Raw genomic sequence first — 15362 nt, 5'->3', positions numbered from 1 at the left:
CGCCGCAAGCGTGCGGGTGCGCGAACGATTGCACGCATCAAACACTTGTGCACAAATTTCAGTTTACAATGTGTAACGTATACACTGTGTACAGCGTGTCAACGGTAATTTGTGCACAAGTGCTGGATACGTGCATTTTTTTCGCGTAACCGCAAGCGTGCGGTGCGGCTTGCAGCGATGGGCGCCTCGAGCGTAAACAGGCCCTTAGTGGCTACGATGTGCTAAACATAAGCCAAACGCGGCTGTCCTCTGGGAGCTGCAGTGCGCTTAGCCAGTGGACTCGTGGCGGCAACCTGCGGCGGCGGCGGTATCTAAGCCATATAGCGACCGGAGCTTGAAGTCAGCTATCGGCCAATAACAGCCGTCTAAGGGAATTACAAGATAAAGCACCCATAAGAGAGTGAGGACAGGGCCTTCTGCTGAAAAGAGAGCGTTTGAGAGAAACGTGACTTCGCGATCCACTTGCGAGCTCCACGCACCAGGTACGACAGGAAGACTTGACTGAGGTGTTCACAGCAGCGTATGCTACCCTGCGGACCAAGTCATTTCGCCAAGCCCGAGGGCTAGTTCGGGGCTTCTTAAAGAATATACGTACAACAATGGCTGCCTTTATAGAAGGATATCCTAATTTCTCAGCATGGTCGGTATCTTCAATTTCAGCAAATAATAAATATACCAGCTGCGGTGACCTAGCTGCCCGTGTAACTAGGTACTGGCTATGGCGTTGCGCTGCTAATCATGAGGTCATGGGATCAAATCCCAGCCATGGCGGCCGAATTTCGATTGGGGGGGGGGGAATACAAGAACGCCCCTGACCCGTGCACTGGGAACACGTCAACGATTACCTGCTAGTCAGTGTTATTCCGGAGACCACCCGCTATGGTGTACCTCATTATCAAATCGTGGTTTTGGCACTTGAAATCGCAGAATTCATTCAAACAATAAAAATGAAATCAGGTTCCGTTAATGTAACAGTGAGCAGCCTCACCTGATCTATAGATCCGTGAAAGTTCTTAAACCATGGCTTCAGAGCATTAGGTTCTCCACCGGCAATCATCTTGCGCAAGTTCTTGATAATGTCCCGTGGGTTGTAATTCGGGATCTTGGTGCTCCAGCCAGTCCCAATACCTTCAGCTCCATTCACAAGTACCATGGGGAGTATAGGAATGTAGTGTTTGGGTTCAATTTGCTGGTTGTCCTCATACATATATTGTAGGATTGAGTCGTCCAACGTGGGCATGATGAGACGCGCGAGGGGCGACATCTTAGTGAAAATGTATCGAGGGCTGGCAGCGTCACTGCCACCCTGCAGTCTTGTGCCAAACTGACCGATCGGCATCAGCAGGTTAACATTGTTTGACCCAACAAAATTTTGAGCCAAATTAATTATTGTGGTCATAAGAGACTCCTCGCCGTGGTGATACGCTGAGTTCTCTGCCACGGACCCTGCTAGCTGTGCGACTTTAATCTCACGCTTGTCGTTGCGCTTAAAACAGGTGTACAATACTTTCCGCTGGCCCGGCTTGAGTCCGTCCACCAAAGATGGGATTGACCGCTCGTTGTCGAGTTTGCTGAAGAGGACGAGCTCCTTGTTAATAAAGTCCTGATATGTTACTTTCTTTGTCTCCTTGCTGTACAGGTACAGCTCACACAGGCCCATCTCGCGTCGCTGCTTTTGCTCTTCCATTGCCCTTTGGAGCCATTCTTTGCGCTCCTTGATCTTGCTTTTGCTAAATGCCAACTCGATGGCGGCGTCGTCTTCGTCACCCTGGTACTCAAAGGTGATACGATGACGCGATATATCTGCAAAGTACTCTTTTGCCTCCTTGGCACTACTGGTGCCTAGGCCTTTGTAGTATTTTATTGACCAGTTCTTCCAGTCATCGGTGGCTGCCTTCCACTCCTCAAACTCGGGAAGTGAGTAGAAGGACATAGCTTTGGCTCTGTTCCTTGCCTTTACGATTGGCGTTATGAATTCCTGCAGGAAGGGAAGCTTCAGCAACGATGGCCAGTTGAAATGAATGAAGTTGATGATCAGGCCCTTGATATGTGAACCGTCCGGATCTTGGTCCGTCATTATCATTAGTCTTCCATAACGAAGACCCTTCATGTCTTCAATGGTCTCGTACTTCTTCTTGTACTGCAGATTGTAAAAGAAGGAAGTGTTTACTTTTCTTCACGCGTCATATTTGATACTACGAGTACTTATGTCGTTCTGTGCTGTCTGAGCCGTTCAGTTCCGAAGCAAACATTGCACCAGCATTATGTACGTTGCCGCTCGTGCCCACTACAGCACGAAAAGAACAAAGGCTAACTCAAAAGAGAGGTAAACCACCAGTTCGAACTTTCACACATTGTACCCCACACCTTCTGAAGTAGTTCTGAAGAGTTCAGTGAAGCTGACAGGCTTTGGCTTTGAGTAATATTACGTGATGTAGTTCCCCAAAAAACAGGAAAAACAACATATTTTCATCAGTTTTTCATACCGGGTGAAACATGAATAAGTAAAAATCTTGATTGTCACTGCAGTTACATGGCGAACTTAAGGCTTGTGGAGAAATTGCAGGTACATATTCTTATGGGCAGCACAGAGCTTTAAAATACATGTACAATGTGTTTAATGTTATACGCGATGGATGGCAGCCAGCGTGCGTTGTCTTCTGTAGTGCCCTCAGCTTCGTCTTTGGCAGTGCTTTGTAACCATGTCTCGGCGCGTGCGTATTAAAGCCCTAAGCAGCTGTGCCATTCATCTTGGCAAACAGGCTGCTTGTTTACGGCCAAGACAAAGCAACGCATCGTACTCTCACAATGTCAGTCAGTCGAAACAAGACGTTTCGAAATTTATAAAGGTAGCTGTAGCACATTGGCTAGTGAAAGTTAAACGCTGCGTTCACTAATAGAAGGACACTGACAAAATTAGCAGGCTCAAAAAAGTTTTCCGTTCCATTACCTTCGCTAAACTGACTACAGAAAACAGGTAACGACTTACTCGGAGCCCCATTATCTTCACGAGATTTGAGAGTTCCTCATTTTTCAACATCTGCATTGGAGTGGCCTCCCGCGCATTGAGTACTTTTCCTTTCAGAGGAAATATCCCAAACTTGTCACGGCCCACCACTGAGAGGCCGGACACGGCCAAGGTTTTGGCTGAATCTCCTTCTGTAACAATTAATGTGCAATCGCACGAATTTTTCGTCCCAGCGTCATTCGCGTCTTCTAGCTTTGGGATGCCTTTGAGTCTGGAAAGTTTCTTCCTCAAACATTTCTTCTCAAGCTGCGTCTCCGCCTTGAAATCCATCCAAGAAATGACTCTTTCCACAATTCCACAACGCAGCATCTGCAGGGTGGGACAAGGCGAGTAGTATAAGGTATGTTTGTCGAACTAAACGTACCAATTCCTTAATTAGATTTCCGCGATAATCTGCCTGGTCAGGTGCACATTGTAGAAATGATCAGTGAAGAAGTAAAAAAAAAAGAGAAAATGAATAGAAATGCATGACGGTTCCGAAATTTCAGTTCACTCCTCATGCTGTGCAAGCCCTCATTTGGTTTCGTGAAGTCTTGCTTGTCAGTTGATTGATCGATTATTGAACAGCGTTTTAGGGATAACATAGCTTTGCGACAGCGTAGTATGTATTCTAACATTACATCAATATAGCTTTAGTGCGACACATGGGACCTTTGCATTTCCCGCAGGCAATCTTTACAGAGAAAACAAAAATCGGTAATCAGTGGAATAAGTGAAAGAGGCATCTTTTTAGCAACTGTGTCAGAAACACCCGTATCAGGGCATGAAAGCGGCGCCGGCGAATCTCAGAATATTGAAATATATCAGGTTAGGAGAACGGATTAGCATTAGGAGATAAAGCGTGACCATGGGCTCTTGCTGGTTGATATAAATTTTTGTACAAGCATGTAAGACAGAAAAATTTTTTTTCAGAAGATCCCGGGTTAATTTCTGCAGTGTGTATAGTTACATTACAAACAGCGAGCGTATCCTTCGATGTATGCATACATTACAGCTACGAGAGGCTGCCAAACACAGTCTATGCGGAGCTTGAGTAGCAAGGGTGGCAGTTAACACTTGACCTGCTTGGATTGCTGCCCTTCGACCCATTGCCCGGTCGACCCACTGTATCATCGCTTTCCGCAAAGTTGATCCTCTTCCACTTTAAGGTCGACACCGCTCTGCTTAAATCAGGCAAAAAAAAAATGACGGATAAGGAGTTATACAATACCAACCTGGGTGTAGAACTTGTCGCTGAGCTTGCACTCGGAGCCAAATTTTTTAACAGACAGCGTCATATATTCTTTACCTTGCGAATCAAAGGTCGGGTTCTCAATCAAACAATTAAGAAATATCCAAAAATAGTTCTTCACGTCCTTGCTATAAATTTTCATTCCAGTTTTATTTTTATTCTTGAGATATTCCATGACCTGCGAACCCGCAAGTAAATTGAAAAGTTTAGGATTGTCCATAATATATGCCAGGACAAAGCTTCAGAACTAGTAAAGAAGTGTCAGAAACTCAAAAGAAAAGAAAAGCGTATGGGAAGCACAGTAAATAAAGCTAATTTTTAAAATTTAGCGATTTAGCAGGTGATACGCTCTGCTATTCCAATGTACCACAGAAGCATTCAAACTGAATTGTATGAGGACCGTTTTTCTTTCCTTTTGACATCTGTACATGTTACGCACACAAAGTAAAAATTATAGTTATGTACAGTCTTGCAAGTCTTGCAAGAGGAACCCTGTTTTAAGCCTGTACTAAAATGATCTGTTATTTGCTCCATTCACACTATTCGAAACAGCGATCGCAGATGAGGGATCGCAATTCTTCAGCACACCGTCTTACTAAAATGAATTGTAGACGTTTTAGCACCAAAAACATTAACTAGCAAAGGAGCAAGTACTACTAGACCTGACCAAAGTGGTTGCCACTCCAAACTGGGCAAAGGCATGTGACGCAAGGTATGTTGAATGAAAATGTATTTTATAAGTCAGCCAAAACAAAACAAGCAAATATGTTTATGCAAACTTTTGTCACATGCGGCAACAAAGCCGTACAGGCTAACGTCCTGCGGTGTCTTTTTGGCGGCGGCTGCTTCCTGTGTTATCTGTTTTCGTTGCCCTCTCATTCCTCTTGCATACCGTATTTATTACGCAACGCCATTGTGAAAATGAAGTGGCACCTTCGTTGCAGCAGTTTCATCGGTAAACACTGATGTCATATCCGGTTACTTCACATTTGAGCGAGTGTTCTGCAGCATAGCCCACACGACTTCGGTGCTCGTCTCCGTTATGGTACATTCAGTTGGTTTCTAATGCGCTCCAACTCGTTTTGCTGCAATGCGGAGCCCTTTAGGTCGCAGCAGCCACAGAAAGCCTGCCCCAACAGAACATTCAGCTTTTCTATATAGCAATTGGGAGGCGGTAGCCACGTGACGGCAATTCTGTTGGAGCTCGCTTGCCTTCGAGGCTCGAAGTTGAAAGTGCCTCGGTGCAGTCAGGATCCGGAGCACAGTGCTCTGAATTAACCAGGTGAGAGCCTGAGTCCGACCACCCGGATGTAAGTCAAACCACGAGAGTGCTCGAACGCAACCAGTCTAATGTATCTTTCGAAACACGGCACACTGTGCTCCTTGTGCGCCTCACTAATGGAACACAGCACAGGTGTGGTGGAGCTTGGAACTCAGACAAGCCTACTCCCAACTCCTGAAGGCTCAAAGAAAGTTTCACGGGTGATTTCTAACCTTATGCTTTGCTTACTGAACCCGCGTCACATTTGTTCGAAAAATACCCCACACTAATGTGTATCGATTAGTTATACCGGTACAGATCAGCCAGGGAGCACCTTTTAATAGTAAAAGAAAAGAATCGCCTATTAAATGACTTGGTGAATTTAGAGCGCAATTATTTAACCTAACAAGGAGAGAATTTTGGACGGTGCCATTCAACATACGGTCTGCAATTGTCAGAAAATGACCTACATTGTTTGTCGAATGAATGTGACGCGCTGGCTTTTGACATTTTTTTCTTAGAAATGACGGACTTAGTCCGTCTATTTATTTTCTAAGGCGTTCCTGTGTAAACTGTTGCACTTCTCACATTTGTTAGTTTTTTTGTCTTTCTCTCTCTCCGTCGTGGACATTTTAGACCATATATTCTAGTTTATATTTGAAATTTATAGTTATTATTAAGTTCTGCATTTTCTAGTAATTCATCCTTCTATCAGTCGCATAGCTGATTATGATATTGCTTCTGTGTACGGTATTCATGTCCTTTTTTGACTCTGTGCTGTTGCTATAGTTGTAGGACGTTGAGAATAAATCAAGCCATTCATTGCTGCATTTCTCTCAACCCCCTCCACATATTTGGCTTAAATGAAAAAAAAATTGAAAAAGGAAAATGATCTATGCTGCAAAAGTATAGTTGTAAAAGAAAACAGACACCAAAAGTGGGATAAGGGGCGTGCCTTTTTGATGAGTTGCTCCATGACATAGTCGACATGGGTTCCACCTTTTGTTGTGGCGATTCCATTAACGAAACTCATCTGTCTGAAGTCGCCCGACGTACTGAGTGTAACGGCCAGTTCCCAGCGGTCACTGACGAGCTCGTGGGCCACAGTGAGTGCTTTTCCCATATCGTCCTTTTCATTCTTCAGGAACAGATTCACATAATCTCTAAAATTATTCACGGGGACTTCCATGCCATTCAGGAAAACCTGGGTGAAAGAAGCCAAATTAAAAATTAAATTGTGGGGTTTTACGTGTCAAAACGAATATCCAATTATGATGCAAGCAACATTGTGGGGGACACTGAAATCTAAGTACAGGAGCGTTCTTGCACTTCGCCCCCATCGCAACCACCATAGCTTGGATCGAACCCGCGCTAGAAGCCAATATGTACAGAACCATTGAAAAAGTAAAGTGGCTGAAAGTGAGCCAAAAGGGAGTGCTGTGAAGTGATTATGGGACATGTTTAGCTGTCTTGAAATGTATTAATCACTGCTGTAAACTTTCTGCAGTGCTCGAATAAATGTTGACTCGAGCCAATTGCCGTCTACCAGAACTTTCATCAGCTCTCACTTTATGCTCAGGGAAAGAATTGGGACATAGTCTACGACTCAGTCCCTGCATTTGCTCTTTGTAGCTCCGGCGCCCTCATTGTGGTATACCCTTGTGAGAAATATGAGCGAAAACATTAAGTTCACGAAGATAATAATTGCACCAGACACGGCGAAACTAAGTACACTAATGAACGCTGTAACGGGGGCCTTGAAACTGATGGAGACTTCATACCAGAACCTCAGAACAAAGTTGATTTGCGGCAGACGTGAAAGCGACTATTCTTTCACTATAATGCTTAACTTCTGAGCCAGCATTTAGGTTTAGGACGCTTAGCGATGGGAATGCCTTCCAAATTCGTCCATAATTAAGACGTTACTTGACACAGCAACACACCACCATCAAGTGATTAGCGCAACATCCTGTGCAAACTGTGAGGGAAGCTGGCACACGGAAAGGCAGTCAGTTTGCCTTACATCTGTATCATTCCTCATCATTCGCTTTAAAAAAAACGAAATTCTGCAAAACTTATCTCACTACGATGGTCAATCTTAATGTGATAAACATTAAACAACGTAACGACACTGTATTATCAGCGCCGTGAATTCGGGCCGTGGCGTGTGTGTAAATGCATTTTTCAGACAAGATTGTTTGAATATTTAGGATGCAGGTTCAATTGTATGCAGACTTGGGAAAATTTTAAATATTTTTTTATTCAATGAAGACTGCATACCCAGTGTCACTCAGTACTCGTTTTCATGTTCTTTCTGTAAGTTCACCACTTTCTTGCTTCAATTACAACAGTTTTTTGGAGTGCAGAAGCTCTTTAAAGGAATCGGAATTCTTAGGATACTTCATGAACAATCCGATGTCTGTCGATCTGTCAAGGGCTATAACCATTTTCCCGCCAACTTGGGTCAATAGGTAGTCCATACCCTGATGTACTTAGGGAATCGAGTTCGAAACCAACCATCGGACTAGCTTCGATCAGAGAGTGACGCTAGGTATATCCCACTCTTACATTAACTTTTTTGACTGCCAAATTTGGTCACTGGGTAGCTCATACCATAATGCGTTGAGCATCGGGCTGATGTACTGAAGAAATCGAGTACGAAGTACTCGGAAAAACCGAGTACTTCGTACTCGGTTTCTTCAGTACATTAGCCCGATGCTCAACACATTAGGGTATGAGCTACCCAGTGACCAAATTTGGCAGTCAAAAAAGTTAATGTAAGAGTGGGATATACCTAGCGTCACTCTCTGATCGAAGCTAGTCCGATGGTTGGTTTCTAACTCGATTCCCTAAGTACATCAGGGTATGGACTACCTAGTGACCCAAGTTGGCGGGAAAATGGTTATAGACCTTGACAGATCGACAGACATCGGATTGTTCATGAAGTATCCTAAGAATTCTAATTCCTTTAAAGAGCTTCTGCACTCCAAAAAACTGTTGTAATTGAAGCAAGAAAGTGGTGAACTTACAGAAAGAACATGAAAAATAAAAAAAAAGGAATGAAGGCATGAGCGGGTTGGTGCGCAACGGTTTAAAAGGTACTGACATGATAATTTCGACTATTCATTTTATTTTATGTGCATAAAGATCCTAGACTGCTAAACCCTAGAAAGAATAGTGACGAGTCTCATCATCATCATCATCATCATCAGCCTAGTTACGCCCACTGCAGGGCAAAGGCCTCTCCCATACTTCTCCAACTACCCCGGTCATGTACTAATTGTGGCCATGTTGTCCCTGCAAACGTCTTAATTTCATCCGCCCACCTAACTTTCTGCCGCCCCCTGCTACGCTTCCCTTCCCTTGGAATCCAGTCCGTAACCCTTAATGACCATCGGTTATCTTCCCTCCTCATTACATGTCCTGCCCATGCCCATTTATTTTTCTTGATTTCAACTAAGATGTCGTTTACCCGCGTTTGTTGCCTCACCCAATCTGCTCTTTTCTTATCCCTTAACGTTACACCCATCATTCTTCTTTCCATAGCTCGTTGCGTCGTCCTCAATTTCAGCAGAACCCTTTTCGTAAGCCTCCAGGTTTCTGCCCCATATGTGAGTACTGATAACACACAGCTGTTATACACTTTCCTTTTGAGGGATAGTGGTAACCTGCTGTTCATGATTTGAGAATGCCTGCTAAACGCACTCCAGCCCATTCTTATTCTTCTGGTTATTTCAGTCTCATGATCCGGATCCGTGGTCACTACCTGCCCTAAGTAGATGTATTCCCTTACCACTTCCAGTGCTTCGCTACCTATCGTAAACTGCTGTTCTCTTCCGAGACTGTTAAACAATACTTTAGTTTTCTGCAAATTAATTTTCAGACCCATCCTTCTGCTTTGCCTCTCCAGGTCAGTGAGCATGCATTGCAATTGGTCTCCTGAGTTACTAAGCAAGGCAATATCATCAGCGAATCGCAAGTTGCTAAGGTATTCTCCATCAACTTTTATCCCCAATTCTTCCCACTCCAGGCCTCTGAATACTTCCTGTAAACGTGCTGTGAATAGCATTGGAGATATCGTATCTCCCTGTCTGACGCCTTTCTTTATAGGGATTTTGTTACTTTCTTTGTGGAGGACTACGGTGGCTGTGGAGCCGCTATAGATATCTTCCAGTATTTTTACATATGGCTCATCTGCACCCTGATTCCGTAATGCCTCCATGACTGCTGAGGTTTCGACTGAATCAAACGCTTTCTCGTAATCAATGAAAGCTATATATAAGGGTTGGTTATATTCTGCACATTTCTCTATCACTTGATTGACAGTGTGAATATGGTCTATTGTTGAGTAGCCTTTACGGAATCCTGCCTGGTCCTTTGGTTGACAGAAGTCTAAGGTGTTCCTGATTCTATTTGCGATTACCTTAGTAAATACTTTGTAGGCAACGGACAGTAAGCTGATCGGTCTATAATTTTTCAAGTCTTTGGCGTCCCCTTTCTTATGGATTAGGATTATGTTAGCGTTCTTCCAAGATTCCGGTACGCTCGAGGTTATGAGGCATTGCGTATACAGGGTGGCCAGTTTCTCTAGAACAATCTGACCACCATCCTTCAACAAATCTGCTGTTACCTGATCCTCCCCAGCTGCCTTCCCCCTTTGCATAGCTCCTAAGGATTTCTTTACTTCTTCTGGCGTTACCTGTGGGATTTCGAATTCCTCTAGGCTATTCTCTCTTCCACTATCGTCGTGGGTACCACTGGTACTGTATAAATCTCTATAGAACTCCTCAGCCACTTGAACTATCTCATCCATATTAGTAACGATATTTCCGGCTTTGTCTCTTAACGCACACGTCTGATTCTTGCCTATTCCTAGTTTCTTCTTCACTGTTTTTAGGCTTCCTCCGTTCCTGAGAGCCTGTTCAATTCTATCCATATTATAGTTTCTGATGTCCGCTGTCTTACGCTTGTTGATTAACTTAGAAAGTTCTGCCAGTTCTATTCTAGCTGTAGGGTTAGAGGCTTTCATACATTGGCGTTTCTTGATCAGATCTTTCGTCTCCTGCGATAGCTTACTGGTTTCCTGTATAACGGCGTTACCACCGACTTCTATTGCGCACTCCTTAATGATGCCCATGAGATTGTCGTTCATTGCTGCAACACTAAGGTCCTCTTCCTGAGTTAAAGCCGAGTACCTGTTCTGTAGCTTGATCCGGAATTCCTCTAGTTTCCCTCTTACCGCTAACTCATTGATTGGCTTCTTGTGTACCAATTTCTTCCGTTCCCTCCTGAAGTCTAGGCTAATTCGAGTTCTTACCATTCTATGGTCACTGCAGCGTACCTTGCCGAGCACGTCTACATCTTGTATGATGCCAGGGTTCGCGCAGAGTATGAAGTCGATTTCATTTCTAGTCTCACCATTCGGGCTCCTCCACGTCCACTTTCGACTAACCCGCTTGCGGAAAAAGGTGTTCATTATCCGCATATTATTCTGTTCTGCAAACTCTACTAATAATTCTCCTCTGCTATTCCTAGAGCCTATGCCATATTCCCCCACTGACTTGTCTCCAGCCTGCTTCTTGCCTACCCTGGCATTGAAGTCGCCCATCAGTATAGTGTATTTTGTTTTGACTTTACCCATCGCTGATTCCACGTCTTCATAAAAGCTTTCGACTTCCTGGTCATCATGAGTGCATGTAGGGGCATAGACTTGTACCACCTTCAATTTGTACCTCTTATTAAGCTTCACAACAAGACCTGCCACCCTCTCGTTAATGCTATAGAATTCCTGTATGTTACCAGCTATTTCCTTATTAATCAGGAATCCGACTCCTAGTTCTCGTCTCTCCGCTAAGCCCCGGTAACACAGTACATGCCCGCTTTTTAGCACTGTATATGCTTCTTTTGTCCTCCTAACCTCACTGAGCCCTATTATATCCCATTTACTACCCTCTAATTCCTCCAATAACACTGCTAGACTCGCCTCGCTAGATAGCGTTCTAACGTTAAACGTTGCCAGGTTCAGATTCCAATGGCGGCCTGTCCGGAGCCAGGTATTCTTAGCACCCTCTGCAGCGTCACAGATCTGACCGCCGCCGTGGTCAGTTGTTTCGCGGCTGCTGGGGACTGAGGGCCGGGGTTTGATTGTTGTATTCATATAGGAGGTTGTGGCCCAGTACTGCACCAGGGTGGCCAATCCTGCTCTGGTGAGAGAGTGCGTTACCGGTTCTGGTCACCGGGATCAGGCCACACTCCAGGCCTGTTTGTGCAATTTTCTCAACACACGTTTTTTTTTTATATTTTCCGGTGGAGAATTGCGCTGCACCGGGATTTGAATCACGGTCCTTTTGCACTGGAGACGGATACTCTACCGTCCCCGCAGGAGTTAAATTAAAAATTGGAGAATGGGGTTTTGCGTGACAAAACCACTTTCTGATTATGCACGCCTTAGTGGAGGACTCCGAAAATTTCGACCACCTGGGGTTCTTTAATGTGCACCAAATTCTAAGTACACGGGTGTTTTCGCATTTCGCCCCCATCGAAATGCGGCCGCCGTAGCCGGGGTCCGATCCCGCGACCTCGTGCTCAGCAGTCTAACACCATGACCACTGAGCAACCACGGCGGGTCCCGCAGGAGTTGTACGCCTGATTTAACCTACAGTGGTGCCAAATTTGATCAGTCAAGGTGGGCCAATCTGAGCTCGGTTATACCGCATGGATGGCACTCGGCTAGAGAACCTGGTATTTATGACCTGCACATGTGTGGCCACACATAATTGAGGATATATAATTTTTTTTAGGAGGGTTTCCGTACAGTGATAAAATGAAGGAAAAGACATTAAAAAGAAAGAAAAAAAAGGGGAAACAAAAAGGAACATAACTTGTGATTTGAACTCGTGATCCTTCAATGTTGCCCGGAAAGGTAGCTCAGTCGGTTGGTACGTCAAGCCAGCGGTTACTTTCTGAGTGGTTGGAAGGCATAATTTCTTGGAAAAATGGCCGCCAGAGGAGCAGCGTGAACTCGAGCGGCTTTAGAGACTAGGAAAACTGCCTTACAATATTTAGACTTGAGGGGAAGCTTCGTTAACAAACTATAACACGGCAATCAGCACTCGAATACGACGAGAGAAATTATTGAGACGTGGAAAATTCCCTTGAAATAAATGTGGTTTGCGAGACAAATGCTTGTATGTATTGAATCTCTTAAAAGATGAGGGGGGAAATATGCGCTCACCGAGAGGGCATCGTCAGCACGAGACCGCCACCAGGCTCCTTACGGGGATGTGGAGAGCTTCGCGGCCGGAACGAAGCCTCCCCTCTCCGCCGGCCAGGCGTGGAAAACGCGCTTTCCGATCGCTCAAGGTTGCGCAGGAATAGTATAGCTCTAGCGTCTAGGAAAAGCTTTCACAGGTGCGAGGGCGGCACGCATAGCGTGGGAAGCTAGCCGCCGGAATAGCTATCTTCGAGAGCTATTCTATATTATATTATATTATACTTCGAGAGCTATGACTGATGCTTTTCTATATATATGTATTCATCTCATCTATGCGATCGCATGCGCGCGCAATTTCTTTGTCTCTGCGTGTAGTAGTTAAGAGAGCCAGTTTAAGGGCGGAGAAGAGGGAAGGAAAGGAAAGCAAACTTGCAGCGCCGTGGTTTTAAAGCGCAACCGTGGTAGAGAAACGGAAAGACGATATAAGCATGCGTGGCCATGATACGAACACGACAAACTGCCTTACAATATTTAGACTTGAGGGGTAGTTTCGTTAACAAACTATAACACGGCAATCAGCACTCGAATAAATTATAACCCTAATAATAATTGTAAATGTTCATCTCATCTATAGGATCTAAAGCGCGCGCTGTTTCTTGCCTCTGCGTGTAGTAGTTAAGAGAGCCAGTTTAAGGGCGGAGAAGAGGGAAGGAAAAGAAAGCAAGCTTGCAGCGCCGTGGTTTTAAGGCGCAACCGTGGTAGAGAAACGGAAAGGCGATATAAGCATGCGTGGCCATGATACGCACACGACAAACTGCCTTATAATATTTAGACTTGAGGGGTAGTTTCGTTAACAAACTATAACACGGCAATCAGCACTCGAATACGACGAGAGAAATTATTGAGACGTGGAAAATTCCCTTGAAATAAATCTGGTTTGCGAGACAAATGCTTGTATGTATTGAATCTCTTAAAAGATGAGGGGGGAAATATGCGCTCACCGAGAGGGCATCGTCAGCACGAGACCACCACCAGGCTCCTTACGGGGATGTGGAGAGCTTCGCGGCCGGAACGAAGCCTCCCCTCTCCGCCGGCCAGGCGTGGAAAACGCGCTTTCCGATCGCTCAAGGTTGCGCAGGAATAGTATAGCTCTAGCGTCTAGGAAAAGCTTTCACAGGTGCGAGGGCGGCACGCATAGCGTGGGAAGCTAGCCGCCGGAATAGCTATCTTCGAGAGCTATTCTATATTATATTATATTATATTCGAGAGCTATGACTGATGCTTTTCTATATATATGTATTCATCTCATCTATGCGATCGCATGCGCGCGCAATTTCTTTGTCTCTGCGTGTAGTAGTTAAGAGAGCCAGTTTAAGGGCGGAGAAGAGGGAAGGAAAGGAAAGCAAACTTGCAGCGCCGTGGTTTTAAAGCGCAACCGTGGTAGAGAAACGGAAAGACGATATAAGCATGCGTGGCCATGATACGCACACGACAAACTGCCTTACAATTTAGACTTGAGGGGTAGTTTCGTTAACAAACTATAACACGGCAATCAGCACTCGAATATAATTATAACCCTAATAATAATTGTAAATATTCATCTCATCTATAGGATCTAAAGCGCGCGCTGTTTCTTGCTTCTGCGTGTAGTAGTTAAGAGAGCCAGTTTAAGGGCGGAGAAGAGGGAAGGAAAGGAAAGCAAACTTGCAGCGCCGTGGTTTTAAAGCGCAACCGTGGTAGAGATACGGAACGACGATATAAGCATGCGTGGCCATGATACGCACACGACAAACTGCCTTACAATATTTAGACTTGAGGGGTAGTTTCGTTAACAAACTATAACACGGCAATCAGCCCTCGAATAAATTATAACCCTAATAATAATTGTAAATATTCATCTCATCTATAGGATCTAAAGCGCGCGCTGTTTCTTGCCTCTGCGTGTAGTAGTTAAGAGAGCCAGTTTAAGGGCGGAGAAGAGGGAAGGAAAGGAAAGCAAACTTGCAGCGCCGTGGTTTTAAAGCGCAACCGTGGTAGAGAAACGGAAAGGCGATATAAGCATGCGTGGCCATGATACGCACACGACAAACTGCCTTACAATTTAGACTTGAGGGGTAGTTTCGTTAACAAACTATAACACGGCAATCAGCACTCGAATATAATTATAACCCTAATAATAATTGTAAATATTCATCTCATCTATAGGATCTAAAGCGCGCGCTGTTTCTTGCTTCTGCGTGTAGTAGTTAAGAGAGCCAGTTTAAGGGCGGAGAAGAGGGAAGGAAAGGAAAGCAAACTTGCAGCGCCGTGGTTTTAAAGCGCAACCGTGGTAGAGAAACGGAAAGACGATATAAGCATGCGTGGCCATGATACGCACACGACAAACTGCCTTACAATATTTAGACTTGAGGGGTAGTTTCGTTAACAAATTATAACACGGCAATCAGCACTCGAATACGACGAGAGAAATTATTGAGACGTGGAAAATTCCCTTGAAATAAATCTGGTTTGCGAGACAAATGCTTGTATCTATTGAATCTCTTAAAAGATGAGGGGGGAAATATGCGCTCACCGAGAGGGCATCGTCAGCACGACAGCAGCATCGTCAGCGCTGCAAGTTTGCTTTCCT

The 15362-nt window shown here is 44.7% G+C and overlaps 1 protein-coding gene across 1 annotated transcript in view; it reads right to left on the bottom strand.

The window, feature by feature from the left end:
- Positions 1-15362, bottom strand: part of LOC142578190 (DNA topoisomerase 2-alpha-like) — a 72371-nt gene that overhangs the window by 20070 nt on the left and 36939 nt on the right. Inside the window, exons 4-7 of the mRNA XM_075687592.1 lie at positions 6476-6724; positions 4243-4437; positions 2990-3337; positions 989-2140 (exon numbers count right to left, since the gene is read on the bottom strand). Coding sequence (XP_075543707.1) covers positions 989-2140; positions 2990-3337; positions 4243-4437; positions 6476-6724 — 1944 coding nt within the window. The remainder of the gene's footprint in view (positions 1-988; positions 2141-2989; positions 3338-4242; positions 4438-6475; positions 6725-15362) is intronic.

The sequence above is a fragment of the Dermacentor variabilis genome, chromosome 4 (genome assembly GCF_050947875.1).
Source record: "Dermacentor variabilis isolate Ectoservices chromosome 4, ASM5094787v1, whole genome shotgun sequence".
Taxonomy (NCBI): Eukaryota; Metazoa; Arthropoda; class Arachnida; order Ixodida; family Ixodidae; genus Dermacentor; species Dermacentor variabilis.
The sequence above is the reverse complement of the archived record's forward strand: the minus strand, read 5'-3'. Positions and strand labels throughout refer to the sequence as shown.